This window comes from Lepeophtheirus salmonis, chromosome 7, assembly GCF_016086655.4.
Source record: "Lepeophtheirus salmonis chromosome 7, UVic_Lsal_1.4, whole genome shotgun sequence".
Taxonomy (NCBI): Eukaryota; Metazoa; Arthropoda; class Copepoda; order Siphonostomatoida; family Caligidae; genus Lepeophtheirus; species Lepeophtheirus salmonis.
This window is the reverse complement of record NC_052137.2, coordinates 8,414,566-8,433,883: the sequence shown is the minus strand read 5'-3', so window position 1 is coordinate 8,433,883 and position 19,318 is coordinate 8,414,566. Positions and strand designations below refer to the sequence as shown.

General features: G+C 31.9%; 1 protein-coding gene across 1 annotated transcript in view; it reads right to left on the bottom strand.

Moving 5' to 3' along the window:
- Positions 1–19,318, bottom strand: part of LOC121121901 (uncharacterized) — a 47,844-nt gene that overhangs the window by 3,743 nt on the left and 24,783 nt on the right. Inside the window, exons 3-6 of the mRNA XM_040716891.2 lie at positions 1,320–1,677; positions 456–631; positions 191–396; positions 36–110 (exon numbers count right to left, since the gene is read on the bottom strand). Of these exons, the coding sequence (XP_040572825.1) occupies positions 36–110; positions 191–396; positions 456–631; positions 1,320–1,677 (815 nt within the window). The remainder of the gene's footprint in view (positions 1–35; positions 111–190; positions 397–455; positions 632–1,319; positions 1,678–19,318) is intronic.

Here is a 19,318-nt window from a genome sequence, read left to right as displayed (position 1 = left end):
ATTAGGGGAAAACTTTCGTATACAATAAAACTTACCGGCGAACAGTCAATCTCCTCCACACAAGCTATAATTTTGGCAGTGATCATAATTGCATCCCCACTCTCCATTTCCTATGCAAAAAAGATAGATTAAAAGTGTACAATTATTAGGTATGAATCCATAGTGACAAGTAATTAACCCGGAACATTACCTGGAACATAAACACCCTAAAGTCAAAGTTGTTTATCAACCCATTCTCCGTGTCTCTCCAGGGATTGAAAGGTGCTAACGCAGAGTAGGATGGATTTCGACAACCATTTGGAAACACGAGTGGTGCAATATCTTTTGGCTCATTTAGAGGTACACCCTCGTGAACTCGATGAACAACGACGTCAGTTATTTTAGCAAAGGTCCAACCTATTAATACAGAAATTGTTATGGGGTTATTTGATTTGTAAGATTTCATCCTTTTTTACCGTCCCCTGCCCGAACGATAGATCTCAATTGAATATTTTCTCCTAATTCAATTGTGGATCCTGATTTCACTCGACTTGCAAAGAGATCCGTTCCGGGTAGCTTACGAAACAGTCCAATTTCACTCAAAAACTCTTGACCCCCACCTAGGAAAACAGCTGGAGATCGTTGCTCAACACTAAATGAAAAAAAGAAGAAGAAAAAAAAGAGATGAATACAGAATCTCAATGAACTTGTCATAATTGTAGAGTTAAGGTGTTTGTAATATAAAAAAGAGCGCAAGGAGAAGACAGGAGCATTTTTAAAACAGTTGACACCAAAGATAGACGGCAATAATGTTTACATCAGGGGTAGAAGTGAAAATACGGGGACCAATTAAATAATCAACAAAAAAGAAGAAAGAGTATACACAACAACCGTTTTTCCTTTTACAATTTTTCATTAAAAACTTCTTTCCTCATAAGTTTCTAGGGCGTCGCTAGAAGGGTACGTTTGGAGGGGTGTAAGGACTGTTTAACGTCCGGCACGCCTTGTATGTAGATGCACGGGACTAGGTTTGCTGTAAAGCTCAATAGGATTTTAAACGATAATTATGATATAAAACACTATGAAGCTTAATATTGGCAAAAAAAAATTAGAATTTTTGATCTAAATTCTAATTCCTCCAAGTGTTTTAAAACATGAGACCATGTCAGATTTTGACTGGATAGAGGACGCCCTGGTGGCTATTTTTTGACCATAAAACCGTCCTTATTGAATTTATTTTTCAAATTATATTACTCAAATATGAATAGACCATTCCATTTCGCCCCCTGCCGTATCACCACCACCGTGGCGACACCCCTGCAAGTATCTATCCCTCTTACGCATTTTCCTGAAAGTTGACCACATTATTCCCTTCAATAGAACGATCCTGAGGTTTGCACTTGATATCAATAACTTCATCCTCTGGCATTTTAAGCCCAGAGATGAGAGGAAATCGAACCGTCACACAAAGCCAGTCAAATTCGCTTCCTTCTTGGCAGGACGAGACTCCACAATCTTCTATAGCCCCCAAATCTAGAGCATAAACTTCCTCTACATTCGTTTTGGTTATGAGACACACATCAGAGGATGCCTTAGGAGGCGTTTTGGCCTCAAGGACAGGGATTGATTTGAAGGATTCTGGGAGACGTAGAAAGGCAGTAAATGATTGGATATTAGAGGATTGAATACAATGGATCTCTATAAAAAGAAAAGAAAAAAAAAAATCAAAAATATTTCTAATTAAATAACAGTACATATATACGACATAAAAAAAATATTTATTTGATAAGTGGGCGTTGTATCCTTGAAGAAATTTAATTTTAATAAATATTTGTTTGTCATGATGGATTTTGGTTACAAAATATTTCAATAGGGAAGATGAGTGATCTTTTTGTTCCAAGTATTTGGTGCATTAGAATTAATAATTAAGTAGTAACGTCATTCACTTTATTGTATATCGCAACCAACTATACAGAAAGAAACAGAAAAAAGGACCGAAATCATTGTGTAGTGGGTCAAATAAGTCAGACATACCAACTGCTATTTATATTTTAAGCACTCCCCGACAGCTATCATTGTCATCATATTTTTCTACAATTTTTAAAATGAATAAAATATGTATATTTCATCATATTAAAATTATAAATAGTATTTTATTCGATACATTATTATGATATTGCAAAGTTATATTTTCTTAAAAGTGTAGCTATACATTAGTATTTGTATATGATGTGCAAAATTTCTTCATATAAATAATACGACAGCAAATCTAAAATAATAAAAAAAATACAATGTCTTTTATGGAGGCCCACAAGGTTGGGCCTAGGAGGCTGAAACTTTGCAAGGGTGCCTCTTTTGAACCTGGTCAGACTAAGACGGAGTTGCCGATTTGGGGGGCATATATTTGGGTGTTTTAAAAAGGTAATGGAGACTATATAGGGGGTGCTGAGTTATCAATCAAAAAGTGACTTGTATGTCAAAAACCAACTCTCCGAATAAAGACGCTTTCTAAATTTATTCAAAATCAAAAAACTAATAAGCAAAAAAGAAATGGATAAAAATTACACTTATGTTTTTTTTTGTTTTTTTTTAGGTGCGAATAATGGATTTCTAATGGAATATTGGATTCGTAGATACAACAAAGTTACTATAAATTTGTCTCGAGATTGGTTTAGAATTTATATTTTATTGAAATATCAGTCAATTTCTTAATATTTTTTCCCCTCTTTTTTTTCCGTCAAATATCATTTTTATATTTTTAAGAAGAAATGACATAAAACGATGGATTTTGGAAAGAAAGTATAAACCTTAAAACTACACAATAGCTTTTTTTTCAATTCACAGAACATTGCATTATATTATTATATGAAAATATTTGCAAAAATGAAGGAGTTATCGATTGTTATTTATCGACAACATTATTCTCCATAACTTTTTTTGGTTTTGCATATTCTTTTTTTTTTACCGTTTTTTCCATTAGATTCACGAATTTCAAATTGAAAATTTTGGGACAAAAATAAAAAAGGACATCTCATCTAGAAAACTTTTTCATACATGTATGTTGGTGTGTTATTTGAAGTATATAGCGCAATATTTTTTTTTCAATTCATAATAATACATTTCGTATAATATACAGGCGCTATATTATAATGCTTCTTCCGCATCGAAGGTATCTGAACATTAAAATAAAATATCATTGCCTATTGTCAATGTTATTAAATAATCCCTCCTTGGCCCAAGCAACACCGGGTAACCCTTTGCTAATATTTTAGAAAATGAAACTAATTCCAGTTTAGTTATCGAGTTTTTATTTGTTCGATGTATGAATATAAGTTAATTATTTCAATTTATAATATACAAAAGTATTTTTTCCCCTCATTTGCATAATTTGAAATTTACTAAATTTTTGAGCCCAAATAACTCCATGAATAATAATACTACAGAGGTAAAATTGATACTATCAGATTTGATGTTAAATGAAAACTCTAAAATAATACAATTTCCTCAAATCATATAATGGAAAGCGGGGTTATTCCGGAAATCCCAACTTTGTACATCCCAAAACTTAATAATAAATCAATTAATCATCCCCAATTTTGAAATGAAATATGTTGCTAATTAACTTTTGGATATTTTTGTATAAGATAACTGTTTCTCTACAACTTAGAAATGAAAAGTTATTTAAAGAGAAACAAAATATACTGGTAATTGAAATACCAAGGTTCGGTGTATTGGAAAATGTTGGGCGTCACCCATCAGAAATTGTTTTCAAAACTCTGCATAAAATTGCTTTAATTGTGTTCAAACATTATACAACAAAAATAAAAAATTTCTAATTTATAAAACCGGGGTTATTTCCTTTTCAAAAAAGGACGATATGATGTCGTACACTACATATATAACTTTAAAAAATGTGTTTGTCTAAAGACGGCCCTTTAAAAGTCTATAGAATTTTTCTTAACATGCCTTTTCCAATGAAAAGTTTTCTCATCCGTACCCAAAAATTATAAGACATTTTTGATTGCTTTATGGAAAGTGAAAAAAACATACATAATTAAATACTAACTTGATCTTGTGATCATAGTTAATTATAACTCATTCACGTCAGTGTGTATAGAGATACAACGTTTATTTAGGATTTTTATTTGTACACCATGATTAGGACAAGAAGATAATCAGTTTTTTTTTCTTTTTTTTTAATTATAGCAAGTTGTTTAAGTACATAATTACCTAGCCACAAAAAAAAAAAAAAAAACTTTCACAAAGAGATGACTCTAATGAAAATTGGGGCTAGACAGCGTTTATGTACATTGTTAATCATAAGCATTTTTAAGTGTGTGAGTTTTGTGGTTTTTTTATTTTCTAAAGCTGTTATCATTATTCTTTAATTCTTGAGGAGATCATATTCAAGTATGAAGTAATAATTAGTTTGTGTGCTCATGAAAGAAAACCAGTAATAATCAGGATTTGCTTGGGGTTTTTTTTGTTAGTTAAATATTCATCACTGCCCCCCATACATACATAAAATAAAATTGTACAAATATAAGGCAACGAACACGACCGTAGAGCGGGGTATTTCTGCTACTACAGAAGATTCTAAAACCTAGTTTACATCAAAATTTTGTTCAATAATATTTTTTATTTTTTTACAGTTCATAAATTTTAAAATACTTCGTTTTCTTCATTCATTGCTTGAGTTATCTCGTAAAATAGAGCGGGGCATCTATTGCTGAGATGGTCTGCACTTTGTAATTCTTCCATACATACATTACAGGTTGAGCTTGTGTCCTTCCACGAGCTTAGGTGGGCTAGAAAAGGGTCATGTCCAGTGTAGGCTTGTACAATGAGTCTCAATTTTTCTCTTCCAAGCTTGATACACTTCGACTTCGGCTTATTAAGCATAGTATGTGTATGTTAAATACTTTGATCTTTTGATCACACCAATATTGGAAGAAGAAATCACGAATTACCTTCTTTATGTAGCTTGGAGGCGTCCCAATAGTAAACGGGGTTTGGCTCTCAGCACCCTCTATTCACAAGATGGTCTGCAAATTCATTTCCTGTAATATTAGAATGTCTTTTACACCATTCTAGATGTATATTTTTCTCATTCGTTCCTTTGAAAATGGTTTCTTTACATTTTAAAACTTCTTAACTAGTAGTAAGTGGATTAAAGATATCAGCAATTGCTGATTGGGAGTCTGATCTGATTATTACATTGTTCAGTGTTTTTTCGTACTTGAGAAGAGCTTCAACACGTTGTGTTATGGCTAAATTTTCTGGGAGTTATAAGTGTAAGTCGAGTGGGATTTGTCTTAATTTTCTTCTTCTCACCGCTGCATGCAGCTGTTCTAAGTATTAAGTATAACCATAAGTATCTTCACGAATGAGTTATGAAGAGTAATTTTGAGGATTGGTTTAGGAGTTTTAAATACACGTCCCTATTGGACTCAGAGGAGAATTGAAGGTAATTCCCCTTATCCCTTTGCTTGACACGGAGTGGAATTGGTGTCTATTTACTTCATCTCACAGCTGCTTGTAGTTAATTTAATGAAATGGCATGACAGCTAAGGTGATCTTCTCTCAAACATACATTTAATTTTCAGGATGAATGTTCCTTTTCGCATTTTCTTCATAAGTATCTATATACTCCATCTTTTAAAATGATCTAAATGACTGGAAGTTTTCCTGATATTAATCTGGGAATGACACTTCAATTTTTTTTTTTTTTACATATCTAAATAGGTATAGGCTTATATTTATATTCGGTCCACCTTGTATTTATAATAATGTTTCAAAAAATAAAGAAAATTATAAATTGTCAATAAAAGAAATTCAATAGATGGCTATCATGAGGTTTATTATTTCAAAATGTTTTGAAACGATATCCCATAAGGATCCTCGATCAATTTCTTGACATTGGCCTTACACATAATGACTGAGTCATTATTTCAAATAGCCACGTACATATATACTCAAGTGGGAGTGAATACCAAGGAAATTACATGCTTGAATGATTCTGCCATTTTCTTAAATATCGTTGTACAAACAAAAATTAATTTCTCATGTAATTAATAGGTATTGTATGTAGATAGTGTTGTGTCAGGCCTATTTTATTCGGTACAGTCCAGTCTTATAGAACGGTATTATCAGTCATTTTGACTGGTCCATAAGACTGTCAGTACTAGAACTGATTAAAAAATAAAGTTGAGTGACACAATCAAGGAGCGATCTGTATAAGCTTTAGTACTGATATGCAGGAATGAACTGGACCGGACAGAGTGTACAGTGGACGAGACTGCAGTGTCCTGCCCTAAATAAGGACTGACTTAATACTATAACATGTAGGTAGGTGTAAATTTTAAGACTCTGTCCAAGATGGAATCGAATTTGTTGGACCGAATTAGTTCGGATCCGAATTTTAGTTCCAAAATATAACGGTCTCAGACCGGTCTAGAACTTTTAGAAAAAACCCCAACAATTCTAAGTATGTAACATTAAGGCAGTGACGTTTTGACTTTTTTTCAAAACTGATTCCCTGCAACAGCAATAGATCAGCACACAATAATAGCCGTACGGGGCTCGTATTCGAAAAACATTAAAGAATTTTGTATTTTTTCTTACACAATTTTATCAGCTGAATCCAATGAGCACACTTTCATAAGTATGGACCTCAGAGTTATCAAGATATTGAGGTCTAAATTAGTTCCGGATTTAAAATTCCTACGAGCTTTACTCGTTACTCGCCTGAATACTCATTACTTGCTTGAAAACTCGTTACTTGCTTGAATACTCGTTACTTGCTTGAATACTCGTTACTAGCTTGAATACTCGTTGCTTGCCCTAACACATTTTGCTCCCTAAAAAACTCTTGAGTCTAATAGATCAGATTTGTTAATGAATTATTGAAACTTGTCATTAAAAAATTTGTGTAGTTCTCTAGAGGTCTTTGTAATTGAATAGTATATCTTCATATAAAATGATCTTATAATAACAATATTACTAGTACAAGTAGAAGAACTAGAAGACATTTAATATAAGGTACAGATGCCCATAATTTTTTTTTTATATAATTTATAATCCACAGATTAATCTAAAAATTAGTTTAACATATTTGAATCGCGGTCATAAGCGTAATTCAACAGTTTATATAGTCAATAACTCAATATTTTATTATAGTCTGGTTATAACTTGTAACAAATATGTTTTAAGTGGCAGGGATGCATATTAATCATAATATATAGAAAAATAAAAGCTTTTAGATGACTCAGTAATTCCAAGCAATGTCGAGTACTCCCGCTAGTCTTAAAAAAAAAAAATCAAACAAAGATTATTTTTTAATAACGAACTGGGATTATGAGTACAATTTACAGAAAAATTAACAAATCTGTGGGACAACATAATTCTCAATTTTGCAAATAAGTCCTAAAAGATTTACATGTTACAAATTGCTCGAAAAAGAAGAAACAAAAAAGTATTCCAAGTTTTGACGAGTTCCAAGGCATAATCTGATTTTATGGTCCCGAGCCGAGTTTTTTATGTCTTTTTTATTTATTGAATTAATAAAACTCGAGTACCAATTTATTAGTGTTGGCTTGTGGCACATCACTAGTTAATAACATACATTTGAAATCCTTTCAAATGGTTGGTGTTTCTTGCTCAAATCACTTTAAAAGTAGGATTTGATTCAAACTTTACTAATTACTATACTCTTGTACATCTTTCATTTCATTAATTAAAGGAATAATCTCTTTAATTTGTACAAATTATACAGTACTCAATAGTGTTCTCCTAATTTGTTAGACTTAATATATTTTTTTATGAGTGGAAAAAAGGTAAATTACTTTGTTATTTTCTCTCTATGATAAATAATATTTAGTTCATCGTTATAATCCCTTACTCATGCAAAGACCAAGTTAGGAAATTCATGAGAAAAAAAGGTTTGGTAGTACATTTTTTGTAACTAGGGAATTATTATTAAACTTGCGGGACTTTCAATCCATCCATTAAAAAAAAAAAAACTTTGGGACACGGGGAATCGATCTTATATTATGAAAAAAAATCAACTTATTAGCGAAAAAACAAACTTGCCCTCCAGAGCCCAAGAATCTGGTCTGAGCAGAATGAAACATGGCCTTAAGTACGTAACTCAGAATTCTGAACAACTATTATTTTATGGCTAAGGGTTGTATCCTTCTCAGCTTGTGAAGTAAATACCCTGGTTATGCGTTTTTATTAGCAGACGGACGGACATATACGTAGCACATAATAATATATTATAAAAGAGATGCGTTGCGACGTTATTTTGATTAAATCACGCAACCTTTCATCTGATAAGAAACTGTAAAAAGTTTATTAATCGTTCGTTATGGTATTATTAGCTCCATAACGTATTTGAACGTAGGTTTTATTTTTGTCTCTATATGTTTGTTAGTCACAAGGATTACAAAAATAGTTACATATCAATTTTGAGGGGCTTGGTATACAAATTACATATGGTCATAGTATGAAGGACATTTCGACAAAGGCCGAAAAAGAATCTTTACTATATTAATATATGCGAATTTGTTTATTTGCAGAACGTACGGTTGGCATTGATGTTTCCGTACTTATTTAGGACTCAAGGCTACTTAGTCTCACTCCAATCAAATTCAGTTCAAAAAACTTTTAACGCTCGGTCCTTGATAACGAGACTAAACATTATTTCTTCTTTCTTTAATCAGTTCTAGTACTGACGATCCTAAGGACTGGTTTTAAGAAGTTAAAACTAGACTGAACTGTACCAAATAAATAAGGACGGATACAAGACTCATATTTGAGCCCAACTCTATGAAAAGATCTTGCCTGATATTATGCTTGTTCGTTAATCCATGAGTATTTTCCAATATGAACAATCAAGTTGAATGATAATTAATGGATAATGAAGAAGTTTTACCACTTTTTCCGGTAAAATTGGAGTCATGTTACTTTATTATTTAATTGATTTAAGGAAATACATTCGAACTATATTCGAACCACATGCACAAATCCTACTCATCATTTGAAATTGAGTCAAAAGATCATTCGGAGAAGAATACAAAAATAATTCCCACTCAAAAAGCTCTTGCACAGTAGAGTTATATAAATTCTTGTAAGTTTATGATACTACTACAAACATGTATCATGTGTGATCAGTCAACATAAAAACAATCTTGAACAAAAATCATGAAAAAGAGAAACCCCCAATTTAATATTTTACTTCAAATATATAAACATATAGCTCAATATTTAATAGATAGTGTATTTTGAGTTAATTATAGGCTTTGTAGTCAAGTTTGTGGGATGAGTTAAAATACCCAAAATTTGTAGCTATAGCTTAGAAACTATATTTGATTTAAGATACTTATATTGCCCCCAATATGGGGCCTTATTTTATTGTGGCCATCAATTTTGGCTACTTTAAGTGTAATTTGAATAATTTGAGGATATAAATATATTATAATTTGTTAAAAATGTAAATATAATCCACAATCCATTTGGAGACAAATCTATTTAGCTTGCTTGTCTTGACGAGCCACAAAATGCCTTTTTGTAAGAAAAAAATTAATATAAACATTCTTTCCAATATTTCATAGACATATTTGAGTCAATTATAGGCTTATTATTCAAATTACTGGGATGAGTTAAGATACCCAGTAATTTTAGCTATAATTTAGTCTCTTTATTTAACTTATTAGAATTATATTGGCCTCAATATGGCTTCTTTCAAATAAAATCTATATATTTATCATTTTTTTATTGTATAGATCAATTTTGACTACTTTAAGTACAATTTGTGCCACACCCAAAGGGGTATAAGAATCATTTGTCGATAAAAATGCCCAAAAATCGTCGTTGATGAAGTTAAATACAAATTACACTTAATTTGGAAAAAAATATTCTAGCTTGCTTTTGTTTTGACGGCCCACATATTATGCATGTATGTACATTTAAATATTCCTGATACTATATATGTAATTAAAAAAAAGATATCGATTCTTAATTGCATTGTATGTACATATATATAGTAAATTGTATTTTATTCAAATGACAGTTTTTCTTTCCAAGTAAAATTTTCTAGAAATTCAAAACCACAAATTATGACGTAAAATTAAGATATATGATTTTAAAAACACTTTGTGTAATATGTGTACTCGTTGATTATGTATGTGGCGAGTCAGTATGAAATCCATCATGATTATATGTAGAAATGTCAACTCAAAAATAAGATAGAATGATTTTTCTCCAGAATTGGAAATTTCACTTAGTTAAAGGAGGCAAAATTGATCGTCATTATAAAATAATGATAAATTGTATTTGTAAGGGGCCCTATTATAAGTCTCTCAAATCAAATAAGGGCCCTTGACTATATCTAACAATAATGTTTATTTTAAAACATCCCAACAAATTTGAATAATAAGTCAATAATTGACTCAAGTATCAAGTAAGTTTGTGGCAAACAAAAGCAAAGGTAGAATGATTATTAGACTACAAGGTAGAATCTCAATTTCTATCATCAAACTATACTTATTACACCTTTGGTTGTGTTGCAAATTGCACTCTTCAAGTAGCCAAAATTGATCATCACATTCAAAGAAATTAAAAATGGATAGATTTTGCATGGAAGGGGCCATTTCAGAGCCAATATAAGTATCTTAAATCAAATAAATCATTCATTCATCATCTTGCAAATTCAATAATTAAGAGCATAATTAAAAAGTTTTAAAAAGATTTGATACCTGATTCGTAGGGCATGTAGTAGATTTTTAGTAAAGTATGATGGCGAGTAAAACATTTATGTATCTAGTGTCTTTTAAATTTATTAATCAATTTTTTTATGCCAAGTACATAAATTTGTAATTCGACATTAGTACCCTTAATTTATATGACTACACAATATAAATGTACTTTTAATTTTTTTTCTCAATTGCAGGTATTTACAAGTAAAATCTTTTGCACAATATTGTATTATGTAATTCATGAAAATTTCATTCAATTTTCTTGATGTTTAAGAAAGTTGTGTTGTTTTATTGAAATATCATATTAGATCACATATTTTAGTGTAGGTTATAACATAAACAGAATGAAAAAAAAAAAAAGATGATGAAATTCCGATTATAAATTGATCATAACTTCCTTCATATTGTAGTTAGAGACATGAATTTGGTATCACAATGTTTTTTTTTACAAATATCTATTATATAAAACAGGTTTAACAGGAAAATAGTGAATTTGATTTTTTTTTTTTTGTAACATACCTAATTATATACTATTTTTTATTATTATTAAATACATGAAAAGCAGGCGGGAAATCATCATTTAGAGCGTGATGTTAACACCAAAATAATCTATTAAAGAAGGGAAAATAAGAAAATAAGAACGATTTCCTTTTTTATCTAAAGAATGTACTTTTTCTCTACGTTCTGCCCATACATGGGTATAATATAAAAATATCTTTATAAAAGATGTAGTTTTGTCTAATTTAATCAATCATCCTTCTTGCTCTGTCCGACAGATTTGACTAATAAAATAAAATTCAAGGATCCTGGTCCTCTCAAATTTTACGTGTATTTACATAATATGTAACTCCAAAGAAAATCCTTTTCGATTATGTACATACATGACTCCATTTCCGAGTCTCATCATTCACAAAGCAGTATATGTACATCATAGTGCTCCGTTTGTATACTGTTTGTATCTATCTACAGAAAAAAAAAAGTAAAGACGGAGATTTTCCCAAGAAGATCACCAAAAAATTATGAAAGTTTTAACAAAATGGGTCATTAAGATCTATTCTCCCCTTCAATCTTATACAATACCTACATTGCTACGTATCGAAAGAAAAAGGAGTCCCTTTTCTGAGGGATTCCAAGAAATTTGAGTCAAGATTGAATTTGAAAATGAGTTTTATCTCATATGCAATACTATTTTTTGTAATATAGTTGGAGCCTTTTTTATCTGTATTTCTTTCAAATCACACCTTTTTTTTTATCAAAGATGAATAAATATGTATAAATAAATAGATATACTCTCATCTAAATATAGTTTATAAGATAACTTCCTGAGATATACAAGAATCTTAGTAATCACTTGAGCCTTCATTTGATTTACGTGATGTATATTGGGCCGATATGGCTAGTACTGTTTTGGTCCTTATTTAAGACTGAAGACTGCAGTCCTGTCCAGTTGGGAACTGCATATCAGTCCTAGAGCTTACAAAATTAGGTTTGTCATGACGTCACTCAACTTCCTTCTCCTTTTTTTTATTCTCCTTTTTTTTTACGTATTGATCGGTTCTAGTGCAGACAGTCCAAAGGAAATATTGTACTTTTTTATAACCAAGGGCAGGGCCAAGGGCCTATCTAAAACCACCCTTGTTAACATTTGTATTGAGGATACGGACTTGCAAAATCATTTTTGAAAAAAAACAAAAACAATCAATTACAAATGTCCCTTCGGAACCAATCCCAACCGAATGTTGAGACCGGGAAATTTCTTTAAAAGACCAAATCAGCTCATCCACTAAAAATTATAAGGGTCTCAGATTCTGGGTAAAACTGATTTTTAGTGGATAAAAGTAATCTAATGAAACGTCATGATAGCTAATCTTCTCTCCTTCAAAACATTCTTCAAATGATAGGTTAAAAAAGTATGATAATGAAAGACACAGTCTGTTTTTGTAATTGGTAACTTGAATATATGATTTTTTAGTACCATCATTATACTTTTATTCTTGAAGAGAGTACATATAAGTATAAAGTAATCCCTTGTTCGTGATTGACACCGAGTAACACTAACGATTTGTTGTGGAGTTATAAATGTAAGTCCTTGTTTGACTCGGGGTATAATTGAGGATCAATATCGGAGTAATTCCTGCTTAGATCATTTCTAGATACGGCCTTGAATTTGTGTTTAATTCCTTCATCTCATAGCAGCTCACAGCTAATTCAATAAAACGTCATGACAGCTAGGTTGCTCTTCTCCTAAACATTCTTCAAATGGTCCGGGCGACCCTTTAAAATTTCAATTTCTCTTTTTTAAACATTAAAAAAGGTCATATTATTTTCAACTATGGTTATGACAGTCCCATTGGTAGCTGATATTAGGAAAGAAATCAATTTATATAATATGTAAATTATGCTGTTATCCTTATTCCTGAAGGGATCACAATAAGTATAAATTAATCTCTAGATTACTTCGAAATCTGAAATATTTAATTTTCGTGGTTCGAAACAACCGTAAAATAACGTGGTCCTATATAAGCAGAAATGAAAAAAAATATGATAATTGAAGATCTAAGTAACAACCTGAAAATATTAAATTTTCAGATTTTCCAAAGCTGTTATCATTATTCTTTATTATTAAAGTGAAAACATCTAAGTAAAAAGTAATCATTCGTTTCTGAAAGACGAAAGTAACCCTAAGGATTTCTCACCCTTAGTCCCTAATTTGTGAGGTCCACAGCCTTTCTACCCACCCCACGCAGACGTTCATCATATCATTGATATTTACGGACTGGGTTTTGTGTTTATTTCCTTCATATCATAGCTGCTCCCAGCGTATTTAATGAAACGTCATGACAGCTACGCTACTTTCCTTCAAATATTCTTCAAATTACACTTTATACATCGAAGGAAGGAATACTGATAATGGATTTAGAATATAGAAATTACTGCCAAGAACAACATTAAAACAGAAATACTTGCGATTAACAACCCTAACGATAGAAAATAAAAGTACGTACAAATTAACTTTTCAAACAATTAAACCTATTTGCAAATACACGGATACAAAGAATGAGGATGGGTATACCGTACTCGTGCAAAAATTGAATCTGCGGAATAATTATGATCATACGAGCCATTAATTAATTTTGAAGATTCATTCTGTTATTATTATTAATAATAGTATAGCTGCATATTTGCACATAAAAAGGCTTCCTCAAAACCATTATGACTTTTGATTTAAATCTCTTCCTTAATGTATAAGAGCCCCATCAACACAAAAACAGGCTAGGATGACATTAAAAGGAGAATAGACTACACATGTACCACTCTTGCTCTAAATATTATATTTTGTTTACACTTGGAATTTTAAATTTCAAGAAGATATCATTTATTAATTAATAAAAGAATTTCAACAAAATTAAGACTAAAAATAAATGTGTGTCTGAGATGTCTTTAATCATTCATGTAGCCTAAATGATGGCTTACAGGAGTTGAAGAAAGGCCGGGCACCCGTTGTGGATGTATCCCTCTGTCATGGCGTCCCAGTGCTGGCTGACAGTGACTTTGAGTGACTCGGTGTTTGGAAGACGGACACTTTAGGCCTTGGAATCAGGGCTGTAGGGGGGCCAAAAGTTTTAGAAAAGAGTTCCAGAGAACTCGAAAAAATCATTCAAAAGAGTCATGCAACGGAGAAACTTCGAGATCTCTTCTATGGGCCCACATGGGCTTAAGTGGATTGCCCTGGGCTGTACTGTTTAAGTCATCGGGATCCAGTTCGGCCTTTTTGACAGCCCCCTTCTTCTTCTCCAACAGTTTGGACTTTTCGACGGCGTAGACGGTGGTCTTAGAGACGCCCAACTGCTTTGAGTATGCGAATGTAAATTCGTCGATCACGTTCAAGTATCCTTTTCACGACTTGGGATTGTCCTCATACACAAGAACCCCAGAGCACCTTATGAAATAGGTCCTCAATGCCAAGAGGCTCTCATGTTCTGGTCTCACACCCCTGTATTCAAATATATTTTAACATGAGATGTTTCAAATGAATCTACACAACTTATAGGCATATGTATTTGTTCAAATATAACGGTTGATTCAAGTCCGTTTTACATATTATTATTATTATGCATTCTAAAATAGTTTTCCCATGAAACTTTTTTTAATGATCATTACAAAACCAACATTTGTGACTATTTATAGAGCTTCGTTCTTCCTCTACCCTCGCTCTCCTTCTCTCTACTAATGAATAAACTAACACTTTATACTGTTGTCTACATATGGATTAGAGTGTTTGCTATTTTGTCAAGTTGAGCCAATTCAAAATTATCATGGATCACGAGATGTGTTTAGGTGTTGGTAATTACCTCCTAATTTTTTTTTTTTTTGATGTGCCATCAAGAACCCTTACCCTCCATCCGGTCAAAGTTCCAGTATACCGGAAGAAGTACTTCAAAATGAGGTCAAATTAAAAAAAGAAAAAAATCTTATAATTATATGATTTTATTTTGTTAATAACTCTTTTTTCTACTTAATTATGTTGTCAATTTTGTAAGTTAAAGCTCCTGAATTAACTATTATAACATCACTCAAGATCAAAAATGAATAAAAACTTTCAAAAATCTGATTTCATGTATTAATTTACAGAGTAGTCAAAGATTTAAAAACTATGTAATATGTTTATACCCATTTGTATCTTGATCTTGAAAAAGTTTAATTATATAAATAGCTGAATAAATAGAAAATCTATAATTATTTATTTATATTTGTATGCCGTCAATAGTTACTCCATGAGTTTTTGACTTACAAAACCGACCGCATAATAGAGTCAAAAAACTTGGAAACAAATTAAAAAAATATATAAAATATTTTTTTCTTTTCTTATGCCTTAAAAGTAATAAAAAATATTTCATTTATTAATTTGACTTCATTTCGAAATACTTCCGGTACAATGGAATTTTGACCGGATGGTAATGTTTTTTGATGGCACCGAAAAAAAAATTAGGAGGTCATTAAAATCACCTAAACACATTTGGTGATCCAATATAATTTTGAATTTGGTCAAATTGACAAAATAGCGAACGCTCTACTATGCATGTATTACAATACAGGCAGCGTGAGAAATAGAGAAAATCACACTGTATGAAGAAGTTAGAAGAAAAAAAAAAGAAGCAAGTCCAATTAAAGAATGGCTCAACCTATTACACTATATACAACTACTTATTAGTGTTGAGACTCGGTTCAAGATCTAATTGTTCTTCAGTTGGGTGCTAATTTATTTTTTAAAAAGGGATTTTGACCGATATTTTGTACAGCCCGCGATCTTGTGTTGACGGGCATATATTATCTCAATCTCATAATAGAATTAGCCATATTTCAGTCCAGACTGCGATCTCAGACCGTAGACGGAAATGTAATGGATTTGAAAAAGTGGATCAATTTTTTTGTCTCAATATATAGACCAATTTTTCCCGTCTCAATCTATGGGCATTTTTTCTTCCCTGTCCTCATTTATGAACTGGATAGACGTGATTTATGAACTACTTTGTAGCAAGTACAAACAACATCTTTCGGAATATTTTGCATAGAAGGCTTCTATCAGGGAGTCTTTAGTAAGCTTGCAAATTCTATTGGCCTCTCTCTCGACTGTGGAATGTCAGGTGGTTAGGATATGGTGAAAAGGAAGGCCCAATAGTGCAGAAAACGCCTCCACGATCGCAGGCATTACATTTAACTTGGGTAATGAAGTCTTTAAATACCATACTCTTAATTTAACGACGTTAAATTTACTGCGACTTTAATTATAAATCACTCTTTAAACCACAACTACTTGAGAGGTTGCTACTCTCGGTTACAGTTACGCAAAAATCTGTCTCCCCACCCGGTATGTAAAACTAAAAGACACCAAAAATTAACTTGGATGTTATGACGTTTTGATGAATTCATAAAAGAATTATGGTAACAGCTTTATAAAATAATATAAAACACTATTCAGGTTGCAGAGGAGAAAATTTTTCTCTCACATTGTAGGACATATTTAATAGAAGACTATTTATGTAACACATTTAACTTCATATGACGTTACTTTACGCCAATGTATATAACATCAACAATTTATCCATATTATCAATTATAAACTGAATTTTAAATTATATCCATTCAAACTGAACTTTTTTAAAAGAAAAAGTCAGTTTGGTCTACTAAAAATCATAGCCATCCCAGGCCAGCTTAGGATTTTCAGACCGAAACAAAACACTTTGCAGTATACATAAATGAAATCAATTTTCCCTTCTCCCATGAATGTTATCTATACATGAAGCTGACATGCAAAGGCTCAAGAATGAGTGTGTATATATGTATTACATACATATAGAAAGAGGATTGAAGGGAACCTTTTACAAGTGGATAAATGAATGAACATAATAATTATAATTCAAGTTTAAGTTTTATGAATGCATGGCATGAAATCATTTCTCTAGTTTACATAGGTTTTTCTTATGTGCCACCTCTCCTCTAAAGTAATCGTACATATCCATTACATAAATCTAAAGATTGGATGTTTGTAAAGAAAAGACTAATAAGTGTAGCGATTAAAAAAATAAAAACAATTGATGCATGTGGTGTTTCTTCTTTTTTGATCATTCATTAATAGGTCGTGGGCGTGTTAACATCTCCCTTTAAAAGAAGAATTATAGCTGATCTTTGTTTTGTTTTAAATTGATTTAAAAATGTATAATGAAAAAAAATATGATTTTAAATATAATTATCATATTTTCCTTGTACTGGGTGATGCTATTTTAAATGAAGAAGGTTCTCCTCTTTATACCAGTAATTCATTTTCTCTCTCCAAAATCATATAATGGAAGTTAATAATAACAAGGGTCTTAATTCAAGTATACCATATATCTCGCTCCCGCCTTCTCCTCGCGCTCTTTCAAAAACTCCATCTTGAACTATTTGGTCTAGATGTTTCAAATTAAATACACGCAGGACACTCCCCCTATGAAAAATCATACACTTCTATAATATTCAACAACTTAAATATATAATAAAGGGGGATTCAAAAGGAGTGGGTTTTCCCAGAAGGGATTTTTTGACAGGCGCCCGCGAGTTCTGTCAAATTCATACGTTATTTTTACTCAGTATTATTTTACAATTCTTCATGGAAAGATATACACCACAACAACGTGTACAAATTGTTCAATTGTACTATGAAAATCAGCGTTCTGTGAAAGAAGTTTTTCGCTAATTATGCCAAACTTATGGTCCACATAGTCGACCTTTCAGAATCCACGATTCGCAGAATAATCGAAAAATTTGAAGGGGCAGCAACTTGCTGGGATGTCCCGTCGTCTAGTAGGCCAGGTACAGCTCGCAGCGTAGAAAATATTGCGCCCGTAGTCGAGAGTGTAGCCGAAGATCGTGAAAAATCGATTCACCATCGCTCTCAACAACTTGGCTTGTCGTATGCAACAACCTGGCGCATTTTAAAGACTTCAAATTGAAGCACATGGTCTCCACGATATTGTTGGTTCCAACAAGACGGTGTCACTTGCCACACAGCGCGCGTAACAATGGACTTATTGGGACATCATTTTGGTGAGCAATTAATTTCACGTTTTGGCCTGGTGAATTGGCCACCAAGATCGTGTGATACCACACCTTTGGACTTTTTTCTTTGGGGCTACGTAAAAGCAAAAGTCTATGTGGATAAACCAGCGACGATTGAAGCATTGGAAGCAAATATTGAGCGAGTTATTCGTGAGATTGCAGTCACAATGGTCGAACACGTCATCGAAAATTGGCGCGAAAGAATGGACTATTTATAGGACAGTTGCAGCCAACATATGAAGGGGATTATTTTCTAGAAATAATTGTAAAGGATTGTTTTTTCGGTTCATAATAAAGTTTTGACCATAATATAATATTTTATGTGTTTTATTTCTACAATTAAAAAACTGCTCGTTTTGAATCACCCTGTATATACTTCCTGTATACACCTTTTTGAAGTGATGAGGCTATACTGAGTGGTTCATTAAAATCTGATTAATTCGAATTTAATACTTCAACAAGATATATATGTATATATATATTTTGAGAGTGAATATTGTGATATATTTAGTCCGAGCATATAATTTTTACGTTATCGAAAATTCAAGCGAAAATAAGGGTACATATTTAGAATAAATTACATAACAGTATGATCAGAGTACTTAAGATATAACTAAAAAACAACAATGCGCATGCGTCAACATACAAAAGAATAGCAAACATAATTGAAAGGGGTTTTTCTTTCCTGTAGACTTTTTGGCTTTTCCAATATATTATAGCTACATGATACATATACTGCTTATATGACGTAGTATCAATCAACTCTCTGTGTGACGTCACGACGCAGGAAACCTTATCATTTATTTAATTGAGTAGTAACAAAGAAGAGCCTTCTCGAATCTCTTTGGTCTAGATAATTCCCTGGTTAGACGGTAAGCTTTATATGAACTCAGCGAGAGCCGTCCTATCTAAAAGCATCTAAAATGGAGATTGACCTCCTCGTGAGTTTATCCAGCGTTTGGAATCTAAGAACTGGTGACGTAGAT